This window comes from Bos mutus, chromosome 23 (assembly GCF_027580195.1).
Source record: "Bos mutus isolate GX-2022 chromosome 23, NWIPB_WYAK_1.1, whole genome shotgun sequence".
NCBI lineage: Eukaryota > Metazoa > Chordata > Mammalia > Artiodactyla > Bovidae > Bos > Bos mutus.
Genome location: NC_091639.1, coordinates 42,889,904 through 42,909,400, shown reverse-complemented (window position 1 = coordinate 42,909,400; position 19,497 = coordinate 42,889,904). Strand labels below are relative to the sequence as shown.

General features: G+C 47.1%; 1 protein-coding gene across 2 annotated transcripts in view; it reads left to right on the top strand.

Moving 5' to 3' along the window:
* Positions 1 to 1,378: 1,378 nt before the first annotated feature.
* Positions 1,379 to 19,497, top strand: part of GCLC (glutamate-cysteine ligase catalytic subunit) — a 44,973-nt gene continuing 26,854 nt past the window's right edge. For both annotated transcript variants that reach the window (XM_070361344.1, XM_070361343.1), the window contains exon 1: positions 1,379 to 1,967. In XM_070361344.1, coding sequence (XP_070217445.1) covers positions 1,818 to 1,967 — 150 coding nt within the window. In that variant the 5' untranslated portion in view covers positions 1,379 to 1,817. The remainder of the gene's footprint in view (positions 1,968 to 19,497) is intronic.

The window sequence follows — 19,497 nt, the reverse complement described above, 5'->3', positions numbered from 1 at the left end:
CCTTATAGTCCACTCTTACATCCATACATGACTACTGGAAAAACCTTAGCTTTGACTAGGTGGACCTTTGTCAGCAAAGTAATGTCTCTGCTTTTTAATATGCTGTCTAGGTTGGTCATAACTTTTCTTGCAAGGAGCAAGCATCTTTTAATTTCATGGCTGCAGTCACCATCTGCAGTGATTTTGGAGCCCCCCAAAATAAAGTCTCTGTTTCCATTGTTTCCCCATCTATTTGCCATGAAGTGATGGGACCAGATGCCATGATCTTAGTTTTCTGAATATTGAGTTTTAAGTCAACTTTTTCACTCTCCTCTTTCACTTTCATCAAGAGGCTCTTTAGTTCTTCTTCACTTTCTGCCATAAGGGTGGTGTCATCTGCATATCTGAGGTTATTGATATTTCTCCCAGCAATCTTGATTCCAGCTAGTGCTTCATCGAGTCCAACATTTCTCATGATATACTCAACATAGAAGTTAAATAAGCAGGGTGACAATATACAGCCTTGATGTACCCCTTTCGGAATTTGTAACCAGTCTGTTGTTCCATGTCCAGTTCTAACTGTTGCTTCTTGACCTGCATACAGGTTTCTCGGGAGGCAGGTCAGGCGGTCTGGTATTCCCATCTCTTGAAGACTTTTCCACAGTTTGTTGTGATCCACACAGTGCTCACTAAATGTTGGCTGTGGGGTAAGGGAAGCTGGCACAGTAAGTACACACTTTCTGGTCTCAATACGTGTATGACCTAGCTGCTGTCACTTTCAGCCTCATCTGTCATCTTATCGCTCTGTTAACACATTATTTGAACAGTTATTTGGGGGCGAGGTACCTCGTTCCTTCCCTTTCCCATGATCGGGCCAACTCAAGAAGTTTCTAATATCTTCCACCTCCATGGTAAGCTCACAGGAACGTCATTTTAATCGCTTGATGGGTGAATTACAACCCTTTGGTTGCAATGAATGGTTTCTGTGCCATCCAAAGAACCTATGTCATCAAATAGAGACTACACAAATACTTAATATGTTTACGTCTTAAAGCCTATAGACAAATTTTATTGCCACACCATAATGCTCTCACCCTGTTTTTATAAGTGTGAGGCCTTTCTCACCTAAAAAATAATCTGGTGGATTCTTCATTAGCTCGAATAATCAACTTTCTTCCCCAACTCAGTTTCTCTTTTCGGATTACAAAAAAAGGAATTTCACAGAGATCATTTGCCTAAAGCCAGGCGGACTCCGCCCTAACCACGCCTCCGCACGCCTACCCCGGGCCCCTGAGTCTCCGCAGCGCTCGGCCCCGCCCCTCACCGGCCCCGCCTCTTTCCCCGCCCCTTCCGCAGCCTATAAAATCCGGAGCGGCCTCTTGTGCCCGGGAGCGGCCGGCCGGCGGACGGGAGCACTGGGCATGCTCGGCGGCGCAGGTTTTGGTCACAAGTAGGAAGGAGCTAGTGCACGACACCGGCAAAGAGAAGCGCCAGCCGCCGCCGCCTCGGAGCAGGAGCGGTGCGGGAGCCGGAGTGAGCGAGGGGTCGGGCGGAGGGCCAGCCAGCCAGCCCGGCCTCGGGGTCGCCGCTGCCATCCGCGCGGTGCGCCCGACCCCTGGATCGGTCCCCGGGGCGGCGAGGACCCCGCGCTTGGGAGCCGGAGGGGACCGGACCCTGCCTCCCCGGCTGGGGCCCGAGGGCGCCTCCCCCCCGCCACACCCCACCCCGGGGCTGAGCCGCCGCCGCCTTCGGCGGGCAGCTGAGCGTCCGACCCGCGCCGCGCGCCCCGAGCCCGGAGCGGCCGCCGCCGGCCCCGAGGGCGGAGAGAGGGGGCGGCCATGGGGCTGCTGTCCCAGGGCTCGCCGCTGAGCTGGGAGGAGACCCAGCGCCACGCCGACCACGTGCGGCGGCACGGGATCCTCCAGTTCCTGCACATCTACCACGCCGTCAAGGACCGGCACAAGGACGTGCTCAAGTGGGGCGATGAGGTGAGCGCCCGGCCCCCCGCGCCCCTTTGTTCGGCGAGGCCCCGGCCCCCTCGGTCCGCGCCCTGCGCCGCGCTGCCCCGAGGGTCCCCCCGCGCCCGCGGGCGCCCGGCGCTGTCCAGGGCCCTGCCTGCTCGGAGCCTCTGTCCGGACTTCTCTCTCCCATTCATTCATTTGGGGTTCCTCTTCATTGAGCAAACGCGGAGCAGGCGCTAGGAAGGCGTGAGCGTGCCAGAGTGTGACACCGGGTGCCTGGAGGAGTTTTCAGGCTGGGGTGTCTGCCGCCGCCGCCTATTGACGGCGTCCCCGTCCCGTCTCAAAATGCCACTAACGTGAAAGGGACTAGGTTGGTTTCAGAAGGCCGGTTGCTTTTTGAAATCAGGTCTAAAGGATTTCACTTCGGCCGCACCTCATCCAGGTGCCTTTTAAGCCTCCAGCTTCTCATCAACCACCCCTCGACCACAACTTTATAGGTGTAAATTAAAACAAATTATGGGAACTCGGAGAGCTTCAAAATTAAGATTTGTTAGTGCCTTTCCATGGCCCAGATTTAGCCTGTAAACTTTCCGAATCCATGTGTGCGCTTCCAGGTGAAATGCCTCTAGATTCTCAGTGTTGAACCATTATTGGAAGGATCTGGAAAGCACTGCCTGCTGTTAAGAGTCTTTTCTGCCAGAGCTTTCTGTGCCTTCCTTGGCTTCCTGTTTTTAAGAACCACTTGTATATACAATTCGAATCAAGTGACTTCTCAAAAGGTCCATCTGTTTTTCGTGTTTTATGGTCCATGGCTTGCTCAGGTGTAAATTATTTATCTTCTCGGCAGCGTTATCACTCTTGACCTAAGTGTCAGGGTGCTGCTCCGCCAGTGCCAGATCTGTCTCCTTGTAAAAAGTTTTTCTATGATCGGAAAATGCCTCTCCCTCTCAGTAGTTGAAGGAATTGTGCTCTTGTAAGCTAGAAAAGTAACTTGACTTGTAACTCATATTTCTACTATATGGTTTGCCGTACTTTATTGGACAGAAGAGGGGTACAGTATGTATTTGGTGATAATTCTTCAGTTTTAGTCTAAAGCTCCTTGGTTTTGTTTTTAACAACATCCGACATTTTATGTATTTGTATATTGTGTATATTTATGATCTATTCTTGTGTTCCCTCTAGATTTTTTTTTTTTCTCTCCCACACCTCCCTTTCCTTTTTCCCCAGGAACAAACCAGTGTCCTTAGCAATGAGGACTGTTTAACAGAAACCATGGATTAGAAAAGTTATCTTAGATTTAAGAAATAACCCACTGACCATTGATTATTACTTTAAATCATGCTTCAGTCATGTCTGGGTAGAGTGTAGGATTTTCACAGAGAAATTCCTGCCTGCCAGTACTGATACTATCAGTCCAGTTGGGAAATGGGCAGCCTGACCCTAGGGGAGACTTGAGGTTGTGTAGACTTCTCAGGTCCTGAAGGGAAAAGCCGCACTCTTCCTCCTCCTGGAATGGCACAGACTGACACCTTAGTCTGCCGCAGGTTGGTCCTCTCTTCTCTCCTTGACCTGGGGCATTCAGATGCTGATTCTCCATTGTGGTACCTCTGCATTTCTGGGCAGAGAGGAGATGTGACTTGGGGGTTGCCGGGGTGGGGCGGGGGAGTGCGGGATCTCATACCTAAGTATTTGCTGGTGTTTGTGTAGCTCTGGCAGTATGTAAAGGTCATCACTGTTATGTTACCAAAAATTACTTTTCAAACTGGAGATCATGGTCCATTAGTAGGTTGAGACATAAATGTAGAAGATTTTAGGAATCTTGATGTTTTTAGAGCAGATTTTTTTTGTCCCAAAGGATACATGACCGTTTCGAGGGTGGTTGAATCCACAGATGCTGAATGGAAGGCTAACTGTGGGCCTTGAGCATCTGTGGATTGTGGTGTTTGGTGGGTCCTGGAACCAGCCCTTCATGGATACTGAGGGATGACTGTGTATTCATTTATGTATTGTGTATTTTATGGTCTTTCCTCCTCCGCTAGATTTTTGTCTCTCCAAGACTGTAAAAAATGAAGAGTAGGATGAAGAGTACCGGTTTATCATACATAGCAAGGATATTATGTCAAACCTGAATAATTTGAGTGTGTGGGGGGTGGTATGTTGGGTGCCTGTATTGCAGTAAGTTATTACTCTGGTTGCAGCTAAGGAGTTTGGAAGTCAGGGTCCCACACCGATCGTGGCAGACCTCTGTGTGAGGTGGGGTACTCAGCAGGACAGAAGTTAACACTGATCCTTGCACTTGGTGGGAGCTCCCTGTCACAACCCCTGAGTAACGTCTGCAGGCAGGGTCAGCCCACAAGTGAGCTTGTCTGTATGCAGAAGCCTAGGCAACCACCAAGAATCAGGCCGGGCAGATAAAAGTGGGGAAGGGTGTGGTGGGGGCTGTGGCCCCGGAGATGCAGGTTGGCCCCACCAGACAGAAAGGGGTGTTTGGGACATGATACGTTGGGCTGTGTTGGTGTGATACCAAATTCTGCTCTTTCTGGAGGTTTTGGTGTTGTGCTTACAGGACCATGGACTTGGATTAAAAAAAAGATAAAAGGAGTCTAAACCCATGGTTGGAAGGCGAACCTGCCATCTTGGAAATGCCTGGCGCTAGGGCAGGGTTTGGTGGTGTTTATCAGGAAGAACTTGCACTTGGAGCTGCCCTTGTGTTGTATTCCAAGGCCTGCCAATGGCCTGTGTGGTTGTGATGTGAGCCTCAGTTTTCTCCTTTGGAACAAGAGAGAGTTGCTGCTCTTTGAAATCCCCTTGGGCATAGCTCATCTTTAGACTGAAGAGAGAGAAGGCTGGCACCAGTCACTGGCCAAAGGGGTTGTATCGTGCAGGTGTATGTGCTGGCTTTTTGGAGCTCAGAAGTGTTTTCCCGTGAGAACCTTACAACAGGCAGACTCCCAGGTCAGCTTAAAGCTGCAGGTTTCGCCTTGAGTGTGGCAGGTCCCAGCCCCAGCCACCAGTGATCCCGCTGTTTCTGGAGGGAATCGAAGTTTTAACTCCCAGGTATAGAGAAGATGCATCATGCAGGCCCAGGATGGGGGTCTGGGGAAGTTGAGATGGGTGTTCCTGGGGGCCCTGATGTCCGTTAAGCCTTCTTTTATGCAAAAAAAAAAATAAGCACTTCTCTCTCCACAGCCCACACACAACGTTTAGTTTAGGTACAGATTTTGTTTATAACTGGGAGTATGCACGTTAAAAGACAAACCTAGGAAGTTTATAAAAGCTGCACATGTTGCAGTAAACACGACTCCAATATCCCTCCAGCGTCAGCTACCTGCCAGCCTTTTCACCTACTTAGTGGCACAGGCATTATCAGAATTGAAATCTGTCTGACTCCAGGGACCTTTCTTAAACACATTATACCAGGTTTTGGATTATTTACAGTGTATGAGATTTCATCAAATTTCTTCAAACTCTCCTGGTTAGAGAGGTATCAGAAAAACGTTTTAAAGGGAGCATATGTTTTTCTGAGTGTTTTTTTTTTTTTGACCCAATATTACAGTGGCTTTCAAAGGAAAGAAGGTCAGTTGTCCTCTAATTAGCAGATATAAGTACATGTGAACTTTTAAGAGGAAAATACATCTTTAATATTTATGAGTGCTTTGGTATCATGCATAAAACCATGAGAAGGATTTATAAAGGGCTGGCATATCACTCATTGAACTTCGAATTACTGTGTAGGTTGAGGATGCTTACATGACTAATTAGAAAATGCATAGCTTGTTAATAAGCTTATAATTTCATAGCAAAAATAACATCCTGAATTATAAATCTAGAATGGACAAAAGCATAGTCATTTGAGTCTAATCGAAGGTTCTGTGTAGCTTTGGACAAGTTGTTTAACCTCTCTTAACCTCAGTTTTGTCATCTATAAAATGGAGAGAGTAATTCCTTCCTTATAGAGTTAGTAAGATTAAATGAGATAATGTTGGTGAAGTGGCTTACAAGTCAGTGCCCAGTCTTTTAAGTAAGACTCATAAATGGTAGCTTAAGATATGTGCTTGGAAATGTTTAAATATCCAAGATACCATTCATTTAAAATGTCTCATTTAGGAACAATGGTTGCCGAGTCCGTGTGTTGGCAGGTCAGACCCCACCCCCTCACCCCAGAGGGGCGCGGAGTGTTGGGGACTAAATTATTTAAAAAAAAAAATAAAATAAAATGTCTCATTTAAATAGCCATGGTCTTTGGGGAATGAGGCTTTCCATTTTTGTAGGTTTTTAACTGAAATTTGCTGTTCACATATAATGGTGTTCCATTAGCTTAGTTAGTCATGGTTTATTGTATTTCTTAACTGCATTTCAGGATTTAAATTGTATTCTTTATTTTTTTTAATCTCAGTTTTATTTATTTATTTACTTTACAACCAGTATTGTATTGGTTTTGCCATACATTGACTTGACTCTGCCACGGGTGTACATGTGTTCCACATCCTGAACCCACCTCCCTCCCCATCCCATCCCTCTGGGTCATCCCAGTGCACCAGCCCCGAGCACCCTGTCTCATGCATCGAACCTGGACTGGCGATTCATTTCACATATGATAATTTACGTGTTTCAGTGCTATTCTCCCATATCATCCCACCCTTGCCCTCTCCCACAGAGTCCAAAAAACTGTTCTATACATCAGTGTCTCTTTTGCTGTCTCACATGCAGGGTTATCGTTACCTTGTTTCTAAATTCCATATATATGCGATAGTATACTGTATTGGTGTTTTTCTTTCTAGCTTACACATTTGAATCAGTTCTAATGAGGTGGATGAAACTGGAGCCTACTATACAGAGTGAAGTAAATTTTTTTTTAATGCATTATTTGACACTGACTTCTTAGAATATGGTTTTGAGCATGAATTCCTCAGAGTCATGCAGAGTCCATCGGCCATCGTGTGTTCTATGCACGTGAAGCGCAGTTGCTGCATCTTTCCCTCTCTCACCATCATCATGGACATTAACAGCCTCTACTGACATTCTAAAGCTCTGCAATGAAATCCAGGGAAAAGAGTGAAACATGGTTGGCGCCTTCTGGTGATTTTTTTTTCCCCCTATAATTACCTTTCTCAACCAAGAGGTTCATTTTTGAAGATTAGAGAACCAGATCACTGACCCTGTGTGTACAGTTGAGGTTTTGAGCTGGATTTGAGCTGCATTGGTCCACTTTATACATGGATTTTTTTTTTTTTCCAGTAAATATGTACTAGGTGATCCGGCCCGTAAAGTTAACATGCAGATGTCAGGCTATGGGGAGAGTCGGCATCACTGACCCCTTCCTAGTTCGAGGGTCAATTTCATGTATGTTAGGAACTGAGTTTGGGTGCCTCCTCTGGTGTCCATCTCACTTTGGGATTTTTTCCCTCTTGTTCATTTTGTGTTGTATAGTTTTATGTGGACTTTCTTTTTAAACTAGTTTCATTGAATTATAATTTACATACAATAATACACACCCATTTTAAATGTAGAGCTCAGAGACTTTTAAGAAGTGTATACAGCCAGATATCTGCTACTGCAGTCAAAATTTTGAAATAAGAAACATGTATATTGTATATAACACTTTCATGCCCTCCAGAAGTTCCCTGTGCCCTTTGCAGACATGTGAGACTCACAACCCCTCAGGTGATTCTGCTGCTTCAGCGCGTCATTGGGAAGCTGCCCTAGAGAATCCCGGCCTTATCTAGATAAAGAAAAGGGAAGTCATTCCAGGCGAGTGAGCAGTGTAATAAAGGAGAGAAGGTGAGCAGCTCTGCGCCTGGTGGTGGTGTCAGCGCAGTGAGCGGGCAGGATGAGCATGCAGAGGGCTTTGGATGCATAGAAGCTTTGCTGTACCTTAAAGGCACGAGGAAAACACAACGGAAGGAAAGATTTATTCCTTCTGTACACCTGGTTCACCTCGAGGATGTTTCCAGACCTCTGAATGAGTTACTAACACCCCATCGTATCCCTGTTGAATTCCTCTCCAGGAAGAGGAATGTCCAGGATAGCATTTCTAGTGGTACCACTTCCAGAAATGTCTAGAAGTGGTGTTAGCAAATGTACTTAACAAGAACTCTGTGGGTAACTTCATTTTGAAGGAGAAACCTCAGTAAAGTTCAGTGTAAGACCCCATATCTTAAGGAAAGATGGCAGAATATTATTTGCGCCTCTCACACAGAATTTGTGTTTCTGAATGTTTGTTTCGACCCCTGAGGCATTTGAGTGTGTTGTTATATGGGACATTGCTGCTGTTGCATTAACTGGATAGACCATATCCTAATGAGCTTGCTTATTCATAGTCTCTGTTTATACATTTGACCAAATTAGGTGTATTTTAACAGCATTATTTAGATATAGTTGACATAAGCTGCACATATTTAGACTGTTCAGTTTACTAAGTCTTGATACATACATAATGTGTGTATATATAAACACATACACCTGTGAAACCATCACCACCGTCAGCATAAAGAAGATGCATCGTCTCCAGAAGTGTCCTTGTGTCCCTTCATAACTTGCTTTCCATCCGCTTCTGTAGTCAGCTGCTGAGCTGCTTTCTGTCCCCATAGCTCAACTTGCATTTCCTAGTTTTATATTTAGGAAATCACACAGCATGTACTCTTTGGTCTGGCTTCTGTTCTGAGACTCATTTGTGTTGTTGGATGTATCAGTGGCTCAGTCCTTTTCATTCCTGAGTAGTGTTCCACTGTGTGTATACATGACAATTTGTTTATCTTTTCACTGTTGGAATCGTATCCAATTTTTAGCTACCACAAACAAAGCTATGAAAGTAAACATTCAAGTCTTTGTATGGGCTTCTGCCTGCATCTATCTTGTTTGTTATGTAGGAGGGATGGACGTTAACTCTTGAAGGAAACTACCAGACTCTTCCGGAGTGATTGTACCGTTGTGCATTCCCATCATCAGAATGTGCTAGTTCCAGTTCAGCCACATTCTTGTCGCCGCTTAATATTAGTCTTAAATTTTAGCCATTCTAATTGACGAGTGGTGGTATTTTATTGTAGTTTTTATTTGCATTTCTCTAAGACCGCTGATGTTGAGTACTTTTCCATGTGCCTATTTGCCATCCCTATTGTTTTTTTTGGTGAAGTGTGTTGAAATAATTTGTCTATTTGAGTTGTTCTCTTATTACTGCATTTTGAGAGGTCTTTGTATTCTGGATGTGGGTCTTATATCAGATACATGCTTTGCACATTTGTGTTCCCAGTCTGTTTTCATTCTCTTAATTGTGTCTTTTGAGGAACAGAAGTTGTTGGTTTTGATGAAATCTAATTTGTCCTTTTTTTTTTTTTAAGGGTCATGTTTTTGGTCTGGCATCAAGGAAGTCTTTCCTTAGTTTTGCATTTAGGCCTATGAGCCCTTTGGAGTTAATTTTTGTGTGTGATGCCGGGTGTGGCCTTTGGAGTTTGGCTGCTTTGCGCAGTGCCCTGGCACCGCCTGTGAAGAGCCCTCTCTCCACTCCTGAAGCCTTTGCGAGTTCTCACTGGCAGTTGCCTGTGCTTGTATGGTTTCATTTCTGGACTCTGTGCGGTTCATTGCTATTGTTCTTTATGCCAATACCACACTCTTTTTTATTGCTATAATTTATAATAAGTTTTGATACCAAGTAGTGTTAATTCTCCAACTTTGCTCTTTTTCAACTTGTTTTGATTTTTTTCAGGTTCTTTGAATTTCCACATGAATTTAGCACAGCTTGGCAGTTCCTACCCAAAACGAGCCCTGCGGGGATTTTGTCTGTGGTTGCATCAAATTTATTGATCATTTGGGGAGAACTGACATCTTAACAATGATGCTTCCAACCCAGGAACATCTTTTCACTTCTTTGTTTTTCTCTTAGCAGTGTTTTGTGGTTTTCAGTGGACAAGTCTTTCGTGTCTTTTGTCAGATTTATCACTGTTGCATATTTTTTATTGTAAATTGCTTTACTCTTTGAGTTACAATTTCTGATTGTTTGTTGCTAATATATTCCAATAAAATGGATTTTGTGTATTTATATTGTATCCTGCAACCTTGCTAAAACTGTTTTTTGAACATATGGCATACAGTTCTAGTAACTTTTAATGTTTTTGCTAATTCTATCTTTGTCATTTAAGATTCAATTGATTTTTTTTTTCCTCTTTATTTTCAGTAGGTTCCTCTGCTTCTTTGCATGATTGATAATCTTTGGATGCCAGACGTCATGAATTTTACCTTCTTGGGTGCTTGATATTTGTATTTTCCTAAAAGCTTTGTTCTGAAATATTGTTATTTGGAGATGGTTTGATAGCTCAACCAGTAAAGAATCCACATGCAATGCAGGAGACTTGAGTTCAATCCCTGGGTCAGGGAGATCCCCTGGAGAAGGAAATGGCATCCCACTCCGGTATTCTTGCCTGAAAAATCCAATAGACAGAGGAGCCCGACGGGCCACAGTCCAAAGAGATGCAAAGAGTCGGACACAACTGAGTGACTAAGCACATTTGATCCTTGTAGGTCTTTCTTTTACAATTTGTTGGGTTGAGAAGTCTCAGCTTAGGGCTAGTTATTCCCTTCTGCTGAGGGAAGGCCTTCAGGAGGACTTGCTGCAGTGCCCTGAACTAGGAGTCACTCCGTTCTGGCTTGTGGGAAGGCACCCTGTCCCAGCTTTGGGTCCTCGCCTCTCACGTGTGGGTCAGGTCAGTGCCAAGTCCTTAATGCGGACCCTCTGCAGATCTCCGGGGTTGTTTGTGCAGCTCTCTTCTCATTGGTCCTGTGACCTCTAGTTGATTTGGTTCCCTCAGACCTTCAGCTCTCCGTCTTCAATTCAGGGAGCCCCCTTCCCCGACAGGCTCTGCCTCACCTCCCCGCCCAGGGTCTAGTGCCTCTCTGCAGGCAGGAACCTGGGGCCTTTGTCAGTCTCACTCACTCAAACATTTCCTTTGTATCACAGGTGTACAGTGGGAGGGTACAGTTGATCACTGTTACTCCATCTTGAGCAGAGGTGGGTACAGTTGATCACTGTTACTCCATCTTGAGCAGAGGTGGGTACAGTTGATCACTGTTACTCCATCTTGAGCAGAGGTGGGTACAGTTGATCACTGTTACTCCATCTTGAGCAGAGGAGGGTACAGTTGATCACTGTTACTCCATCTTGAGCAGAGGTGGGTACAGTTGATCACTGTTACTCCATCTTGAGCAGAGGTGGGTACAGTTGATCGCTGTTACTCCATCTTGAGCAGAGGTGGGTACAGTTGATCGCTGTTACTCCATCTTGAGCAGAGGTGGGTACAGTTGATCGCTGTTACTCCATCTTGAGCAGAGGTGGGTACAGTTGATCGCTGTTACTCCATCTTGAGCAGAGGTGGGTACAGTTGATCGCTGTTACTCCATCTTGAGCAGAGGTGGGTACAGTTGATCGCTGTTACTCCATCTTGAGCAGAGGTGGAAGTCTTTGCTGCACCTTTTTTGTTTTTCCTTCAGCTTAGCTCTCCTTTGTCTATAAATTGTCCAAAAGCTAGCCCTCGTGCTTACATCTCCAGTAACCTCAGTTCAGTTCAGTCACTCAGTTGTGCCCGACTCTTTTTGACCCCATGAATCGCAGCATGCCAGGCCTCCCTGTCCATCACCATCTGCCGGAGTTCACTCACACTCACGTCCATCGAGTCGGTAATGCCATCCAGCCATCTCATCCTCTGTCGTCCCCTTCTCCTCCTGCCCCCAATCCCTCCCAGCATCAGGATCTTTTCCAATGAGTCAACTCTTTGCATGAGGTGGCCAAAGTATTGGAGTTTCAGCCTCAGCATCAGTCCTTCCAAAGAACACCCAGGACTAATCTCCTTTAGGATGGACTGGTTGGATCTCCTTGCAGTCCAAGGGACTCTCAAGAGTCTTTTCCAGCATCACAGTTCAAAAGCATCAATTCTTCGGCACTCAGCCTTCTTCACAGTCCAACTCTCACATCCATACATGACCACTGGAAAAACCATAGCCTTGGCTAGATGGACCTTTGTTGGCAAAATAATATCTCTGCTTTTCAATATGCTATCTAGGTTGGTCATAACTTTCCTTCCAAGGAGTAAGCATCTTTTAATTTCATAGCTGCAGTCACCATCTGCAGTGATTTTGGAGCTCAAAAAAATAAAGTCTGCCACTGTTTCCACTGTTTCCCCATCTATTTGCCATGAAGTGATGGGACCAGATGCCATGATCTTAGTTTTCTGAATGTTGAGCTTTAAGCCAACTTTTTCACTCTCCTCTTTCACTTTCATCAAGAGGCTTTTTAGTTCCTCTTCACTTTCTGCCATAAGGGTGGTATCATCTGCATATCTGAGGTTATTGATATTTCTCCTGGCAATCTTGATTCCAGCTTGTGCTTCTTCCAGCCCAGCGTTTCTCACGATGTACTCCACATATAAGTTAAATAAGCAGGGTGACAATATACAGCCTTGACGTACTCCTTTTCCTATTTGGAACCAGTCTGTTGTTCCATGTCCAGTTTTAACTGTTGCTTCCTGACCTGCGTGTATATAGATACAATTCAAAGGAGGAGGGCATGGCAACCCACTTTAGTATCCTTGCCTGGAGAATCCCATGGACAGAGGAGCCTAGTGGGCTGTGGTCCATAAGGTCACAAAGAGTCGGACTAAAGCAACTGACCACAGCACATACAATTTAAAAAAAAAAAAACGTTTTTGATCTCACTGCATACTTTGTGGCTTCTTAGTTCCCTGACCAGGGATTGAACCTGTGCCCCTACATTGGAAGCAGGGGTCTTAACCACTGGGCCTCCAGGGAAGCCCCTACAATTTCTATCTTTTCAGCTATTTAACTGTTTCAAAAACAACTCTGCATAACTTACAAAAATCAGGAAATGTGTACAAGAAATGGTAGAATCCATTTCATTTCCTTATCCTGTTACCTTTTTGGGTTTTAGCATTTTTCAAACAACATATTTTACTGGCTCCTGGAAAAAGTAATCTAATTACAAACCCGTTGATATTAGGTTTCTAGAAAGTTTTAATTTCCTTCGTAAACCTCTTTGAGCTTCACAATGGTTCTATTTAAAAAGCAAGATGATATTGCAGAATGTTTCTTTCAGAAAAGCTAAGACTTCAGCTTCACTTCAGTTCAGTTGCTCAGTCGTGTCCGACTCTTTGCGACCCCATGAATCGCAGCACGCCAGGCCTCCCTGTCCATCACCAGCTCCCAGAGTTCACTCAGAGTCACATCCATCGAGTCAGTGATGCCATCCAGCCATCTCATCCTCTGTCGTCCCCTTCTCCTCCTGCCCCCAATCCCTCCCAGCATCAGAGTCTTTTCCAATGAGCTTCACTTAACGTGTGGCAAAACACTAATGACTTTATTTCCGTGATGGATGACCTTTATATATTTGTCAAGTGACTGCTGTTTATTACAGACTTCCCGTGGTTGGTCATGGGCTTGAAGAGAGAAACCGAGGAAAGGGAGGCATTCTCTGCCCTGGAAGAGCTCCAGTGGCGTGCCAGTGGGGGGCGGTGGGGGCACAGGGAGGAGGGAGAAGTTTGTTCTCTACGTGCAAATCCTGGGAGTCTTAGAGATGAGGGTGGGATGTGGGGCTTCTGGGAGGATCTCAGATGGAGGTGGCAAGGGGGCCAGGGATGGGCGTGTCCAGACGTGCAACTGTGAAATTCCTGAAGCTGAGGGTCTCTGCCATGGTGTGGGACCAGAGCAGGGCACGGGGCGTGGGTAGAGGCCGAGGCTGTAGAAGGGCCCCCGAGATGGGCCATGCATTGTACTAGGGTCTGACAATAGGAATGTCAGTCTAGGAATGGTGGTACTCGGAGACGAATCCTGGGTCCCTTCAGAAGTGAACTGAAAGTCGCCCAGTCCTGTTCAACTCTTTTCGACCCCATGGACTATATAGTCCATGCAATTCTCCAGGCCAGAACACTGGAGTGGGTAGCCGTTCCCTCTCCAGGGGATCTTCCCAACCCAGGGATAGAACCCCGGGTCTCCCTCACTGCAGGCAGATTTTTTACCAGCTGAGCCACCAGGGAAGCCCAGGTCCCTTTGGAGGGGCTGGGAAAATTGCCTGGGAAGGTAACTGGAGGCTGGGAGCTCCCACTGCAGAGGGCGCCTCGTTGCTGCGGAAGGGGAGAGAGTGTCACCTGGGGTGAGGGCCGGGGGGCTGGTTCCTGGGGAACTGCTTGGGCCTTCTGGGTTGAGACCCTCCAGGTGAAGGAGCCCCATGCTGGTGCAGCAGAGATACTGGGCAGAGGAAGCTGGAGCAACGTCTGGGCGGGCTGTGTGTGTGATGGGGCAGCCGCGGGCCTGCAGACAGGGCTAAAACTGAGGAGGGCGAGGTGCCTGACCCGGAGAGGAAGCCTGGCCAGCGCCCCTGAACCCCGCTGACCCCCACTAGGGACCCGGGCGTGTGTGGGACCCCAAGAAGGACCGCAGGGGCGGTGGGTCACTCTGGGGGCAGGGAGGGCGGCAGGCTTTCAAGGGGATCTGGGGACGGGAACGGAAGTGAGCCCAAATTGGCCGGTTAGGCAGGGACTGGAGGCTTTGGCAGAGACCGATCCCAAACATATTAAGAACTTGGGAAAAGAGCAAGAATTGGTTTCCTGCCAAGATAAATGGCACAAAGCCCATGCGTGTTTTCACAGCTTGTAGGGTCCTTGAAATCTCGATTATGAGTCTCAGAAAGAAACAGAATTGAGCTCAGAAAGCATATGCATTTTGGTCACTGAACTTAGTAGCCAAGGGGATTGTATACTGAAACTGATTTTAAAGGATTGAGTAGTTCAGAACAATGACCCTGAATCGCCGCCTCTTAAAGGCTGAGTTTCTCAGATATTGTTTGAGAAATTAAGGAGTCATAAGCATTAGACGTACATCCAAAAGAACACATCTTCTGTAGGCATCCAGAAAGCTTGGTTACCTGTGTCGGTGTATTTTTGGAGAGTTCCTAGGGCCACGGCTCCACTCTGTTTGGAGAGCTCTCAGTGTTCTTAGATGTTTTTGTCTGCTACGGTTAATATTTAGTAATTTAACTTATTTCCACAACAAGATTACCAAAGAACCCCCAAACCAGATGTTCGTAATTACGTAGATTTTCACACAAACCCACTGTCTTGTCTCCCATGCCCCAGGCCCGTTTTTCAGTCTTGTGGATTCAGTTAACTTCTTTCTGAACCGTGTGCTGAAGAAACAGGGTTTTAAAACAAACCCGGAGGCCAGAGCCTCCTCGAACGTTTACATTTTTTTTAATTTAAAAAAGGTTTTTGTTTGAAAGAATATGCTGAGCCCTGGAAGCCTCAGAGCAACCTAGAGAGGTTATTTGGGAGCACTCCCCTCATTTCCCGCTCAAGTGTTCACGTGTTTATACAAGTTGGGCGCTTGGAAGGCGCACCATCCAGCACAGCCTGCAGCAGCACAGCCTGCGGAGCTGCCGCGGCCCAGGCCGCTCTGGCTGGGTGAGAGGGACCCAGCAGTCAGGAATTGCTGGCCTCAGAATGCAAACAGCCGCAGCTAGGAAGCAAGTATGTAGCACAGAGGGCATGCACTTTACTCCTGGAAGCGTGTCCCAAGCCCTCACCCAGAGATCACCCACTTCATATACTGTCCTGCACGCCGGTCATCTCCTTCCTCCGCTCAGGATAAACTACCAAAAACCAGTTGAAGAAGAAGTGAGAAACCAATGCCAAGAGCAGCTTGGAGAAGCAGATCTAGGCACAGTAGCTGGTGCCTGCTTCCCAGGTCCTTGCTCTGTTATGATCCTCCTTAAAGAAATGAAATTGCCCGGAGTCTGAAGCCTTCGTAAATGGGAGTGTGTTTAGTGTCTTCCTGTTGTAGCACAAGAGGACGTAATCAGCTTTAGGAAGATTTCCACTGATGTATGCATTCAATTTAAGAGATCATGTGCTAGAAGGGGTGAGCCTTGGGTAGCAAGACAATGGATTCGAAAAGAAACTCCCTTCCTGGCAATATAGAGTATGCAATGTCTTGCATTTGAGAGAGAACGAAAAAGAGATGGTCCTATACTATGAGAATTTCTGGAAGAGTGTATCTACAGAAACAGTAGTTAAGAGTTGGAAGGGACACGGTTGTTCTTTTCCATATTTTCCAGAGATTAAAACATGTTCCTAATGTCCATGATTATAATATTTGTGAGGAGAGAGGGGAAATTGTGACTGCTCTGGCCAGGCTAACCACCTTCCACAACTTCACCAGGCCCAAGTGTGGGTGGAGCCCTTGGACGTGGGGCCAAGAGGGGTCCTGGTGTTGGGAGCCAGCCAAGGGTCCTCTGAAGAGTGGGCGCTTAACCAGAGCCCCTCCGGAGCCAGCTTCCCAAAGGCCTGCGGCCAGAGCTTGCCAAGCAGATAGCAGAGGAGCTGTCCGGGCCCAGAGAAGCATTAAGGCCAGTGGTCACCTTGGTGCGGCCTGGGGGTGGGGCTGGAGAGGAGGGCTGGGCTGGAGCAGCGCGGGGCTGCGGGGCATGGGTGCTGCCTTCCTCTGAGTTTCAGACCTTGGCAGTGGTTGGGAGCGAAGTGACTTGATCTGTGCCTGCTTTCACAGTGCTAATGGGTGTTGTGCCAGAAGGCTTTCCTTTTACCAAGACCCCGAGTACCGGAAATAAATGCCATGGGAAGCAGCATTAGGGTGAAATTTTCATGATATTCTGCTCTATCTCGAGTCTTTTGGGTAATGTTGATTACAGGCCATCGTGCCCCCCTAAGGACACTTGCAAGACACTGTTCTGCCTCAATGTGTGTGTCCCTGCCCTAAGACTTAGAAAGTAATCACCAGTAATACAGGGGGATACGTGGACTCGCTTCTGCTTTAGGCACTTGACAGGCATGATTCTTTGTAATCCTCACTAGTGACCCCCTGAGGTAGGCGTTATCCTCTTTTTATACAAGAAAAAAATATACAGCCCTTCAGTTCAGTTCCGTCGCTCAGTCGTGTCCGACTCTTTGCGACCCCGTGAATCGCAGCACACCAGGCCTCCCTGTCCATCACCAACTCCCGGAGTCCACCCAAACTCATGTGCATCGAGTCACTGATGCCATCCAGCCATCTCATCCTCTGTCGTCCCCTTCTCCTGCCCCCAATCCCTCCCAGCATCAGAGTCTTTTCCAATGAGTCAACTCTTCGCATGAGGTGGCCAAAGTACTGGAGTTTCAGCTTTAGCATCATTCCTTCCAAAGAAATCCCAGGGCTGATCTCTTTCAGAATGGACTGGTTGGAGCTCCTTGCAGTCCAAGGGACTCTCGAGAGTCTTCTCCAACACCACAGTTCAAAAGCATCAATTCTTGGGCACTCAGCTTTCTTCACAGTCCAACTCTCACATCCATACATGACCACTGGAAAAACCATAGCCTTAACTAGACGGACCTTTTTTGGTTAAGTAACTTAGATTTAAATGAGGCTCCAAGCCAAGAGGAGGCTGGAGGTGGAAGGGAAAGGAGTGGAGTGGGGGTGGGTGATGGAGGAGTGGGCTGCTGTGATGCAGGCCTCGAGCCCCAGGTGCCGGCTGTGCGAGGTGCTGTTGGTTCCCAGATGGCCAGTGATTTCCTCCCAGAGAAATGCCAGTGAGCTTTCAGGTCTGAAATATGGAGAACGTGCAGTCGTTTTCTCTGTCCGCAGGGCGGATGTTAACAGGTTTAGTGATGTGACTGCTGCCTTCTCAGCTAATCTTCTGCTGGGAGCCCAGCCCTGGGAAAAGCACAGACACAGATGAGCCTCTCTGGGGATCAGGCTGACCTCACCTGAAGGTTATGCCAAGGTGCGGATCTTGGACCCAGGCAGCAGGCCAGCGTCAGCACCCCAAATCAGGAGCTCTGATGTATCTGAGATTGTAACCTTTCCCTGTGAATTCCAGGCTTGGTGGGAAGGGGCTTGGGTTGGCGCATCTTCGTCCCCCAGACCCTGTCTTCAGCAGGTCAGAGCTGCTGGTGGGGCCTGCCACAGCGTCCAGGCACCGCCTCTGTGAGATGCAGTTATGAGAGACCCTCCCTGAGATGGAAGGACATTCGACTTGGCTCTGGAATCCTGGGGGCTTAGGGGGCCCTCCGAACATAGCAGTGACTTCGGAGCTGGACGTCCTGTTTCAACACCAGTTCTCAGTTTCCTTAGAGAGCATCACCCCTCCCTTTGTCGGGTGGGTTAACCTACCACCAGTTCCTGAGAACGAAACCCCTGAATTTCTCCTATCTCCACGGTGGTCCCTGAACTGGGGCCAAGTTCTTTGCTAAGCACACTCACAGGGGCCCAGAGCCCACCTTCCTGAAGCTCAGAGTTCTCCTGCACCTCGTGGGAGTCCTCCAGGGCCCCTCACTCCTTAAATCCAATAAGTCACCTGTGCCTACTGTCTACAATAAGGGAGAGGATGGTGTTTTTTTTTCCCCTTGACTGAGAGGTATCGTCCCCTATATGAGATTCATCAGTTTTCCCTTCCTGCCCTTTCCCCAGCTGTGTACTGCAGAGCGGTTGGTCCATGGCACCCTCTCTTGTCAGCCACTTGGTGACCAGGACCCTGTTCTCAGGAAAGAGCCAAGGAACTAACTTATCCTCAGAGTCTGGAAGGTTCTAATCGGCAGGTGTTTTGAGATAAATAAGAACTACTTGTGTGCTTCCTGGTGGCTCAGATCATAAACAGTCTGCCTGCAATGCAGGAGACCTGGGTTTGACCTGTGGGTTGGGACAATTCCTTGGAGGAGGGCATGGCAACCCACTCTAGTATTTTTGCCTGGAGAATCCCATAGACAGAGGAGCCTGGCAGGCTGCCGTTCATGGGGGAGTCGGACACAACTGAGCGACCAAGTCCAGCAGACAAGAACTATGTATATTTTCAATATTGTTTCTTTAGGAGGAAGTGTCTTCTGGCTTAGGTTTCTAAGTTGCAGAGTACCCCTGTTGATGGCCACAGCAAACATCCCCTTTGATAACTTCACATAATCTGCTGTCTTTTCTGAGTTTAATTTGTAAGAGCAGGCCAGTTGGGTTCTGCTAGTTTGATTCAGAAATAAGGTAGGAGTGCCTTAGTCTGGCCTTTATTTCTTGTTCAGTCGCTCAGTCATATCTGACTCTCTGCAGCCCCATGGACTGCAGCATGCCAGACTTCCCTGTCCTTTACCATCTCCCAGAGTTTACTCAAACTCATGTCCACTGAATCAGTGGTGACATCCAACCATCAGAAAATTAAAACCATATGCCTGACATGTAGTGGCATGGTTAAAAAAAAAAATCAGCCCTTGTCAGTTCAGAGGCCCAGAAGGTAGAGGTCTCACAGCATTTGTAGAACAAGAAAGAGCCAATCTGCATGCAGGATTCCCTTTGAACCAGCAGCAATGCATCAGTAAGTGTGTCCAAATATAATTCCAGGAGGTGAGTTCTCCCAAGCTTAAGTCCAGAGCTGTGTAGTACCACTTGCTGCAGTAATCGAATTGTTTGCAATATCCAGTTAGGAACTTGGGAACTGAAATTTTTATTTAATTTTAAATCCAGGAAGTCACACCTGCCTAGTGTCTCCAATAAAGGAGAGGATTCGCCCCCCCCCCATTTACTGAAAGGT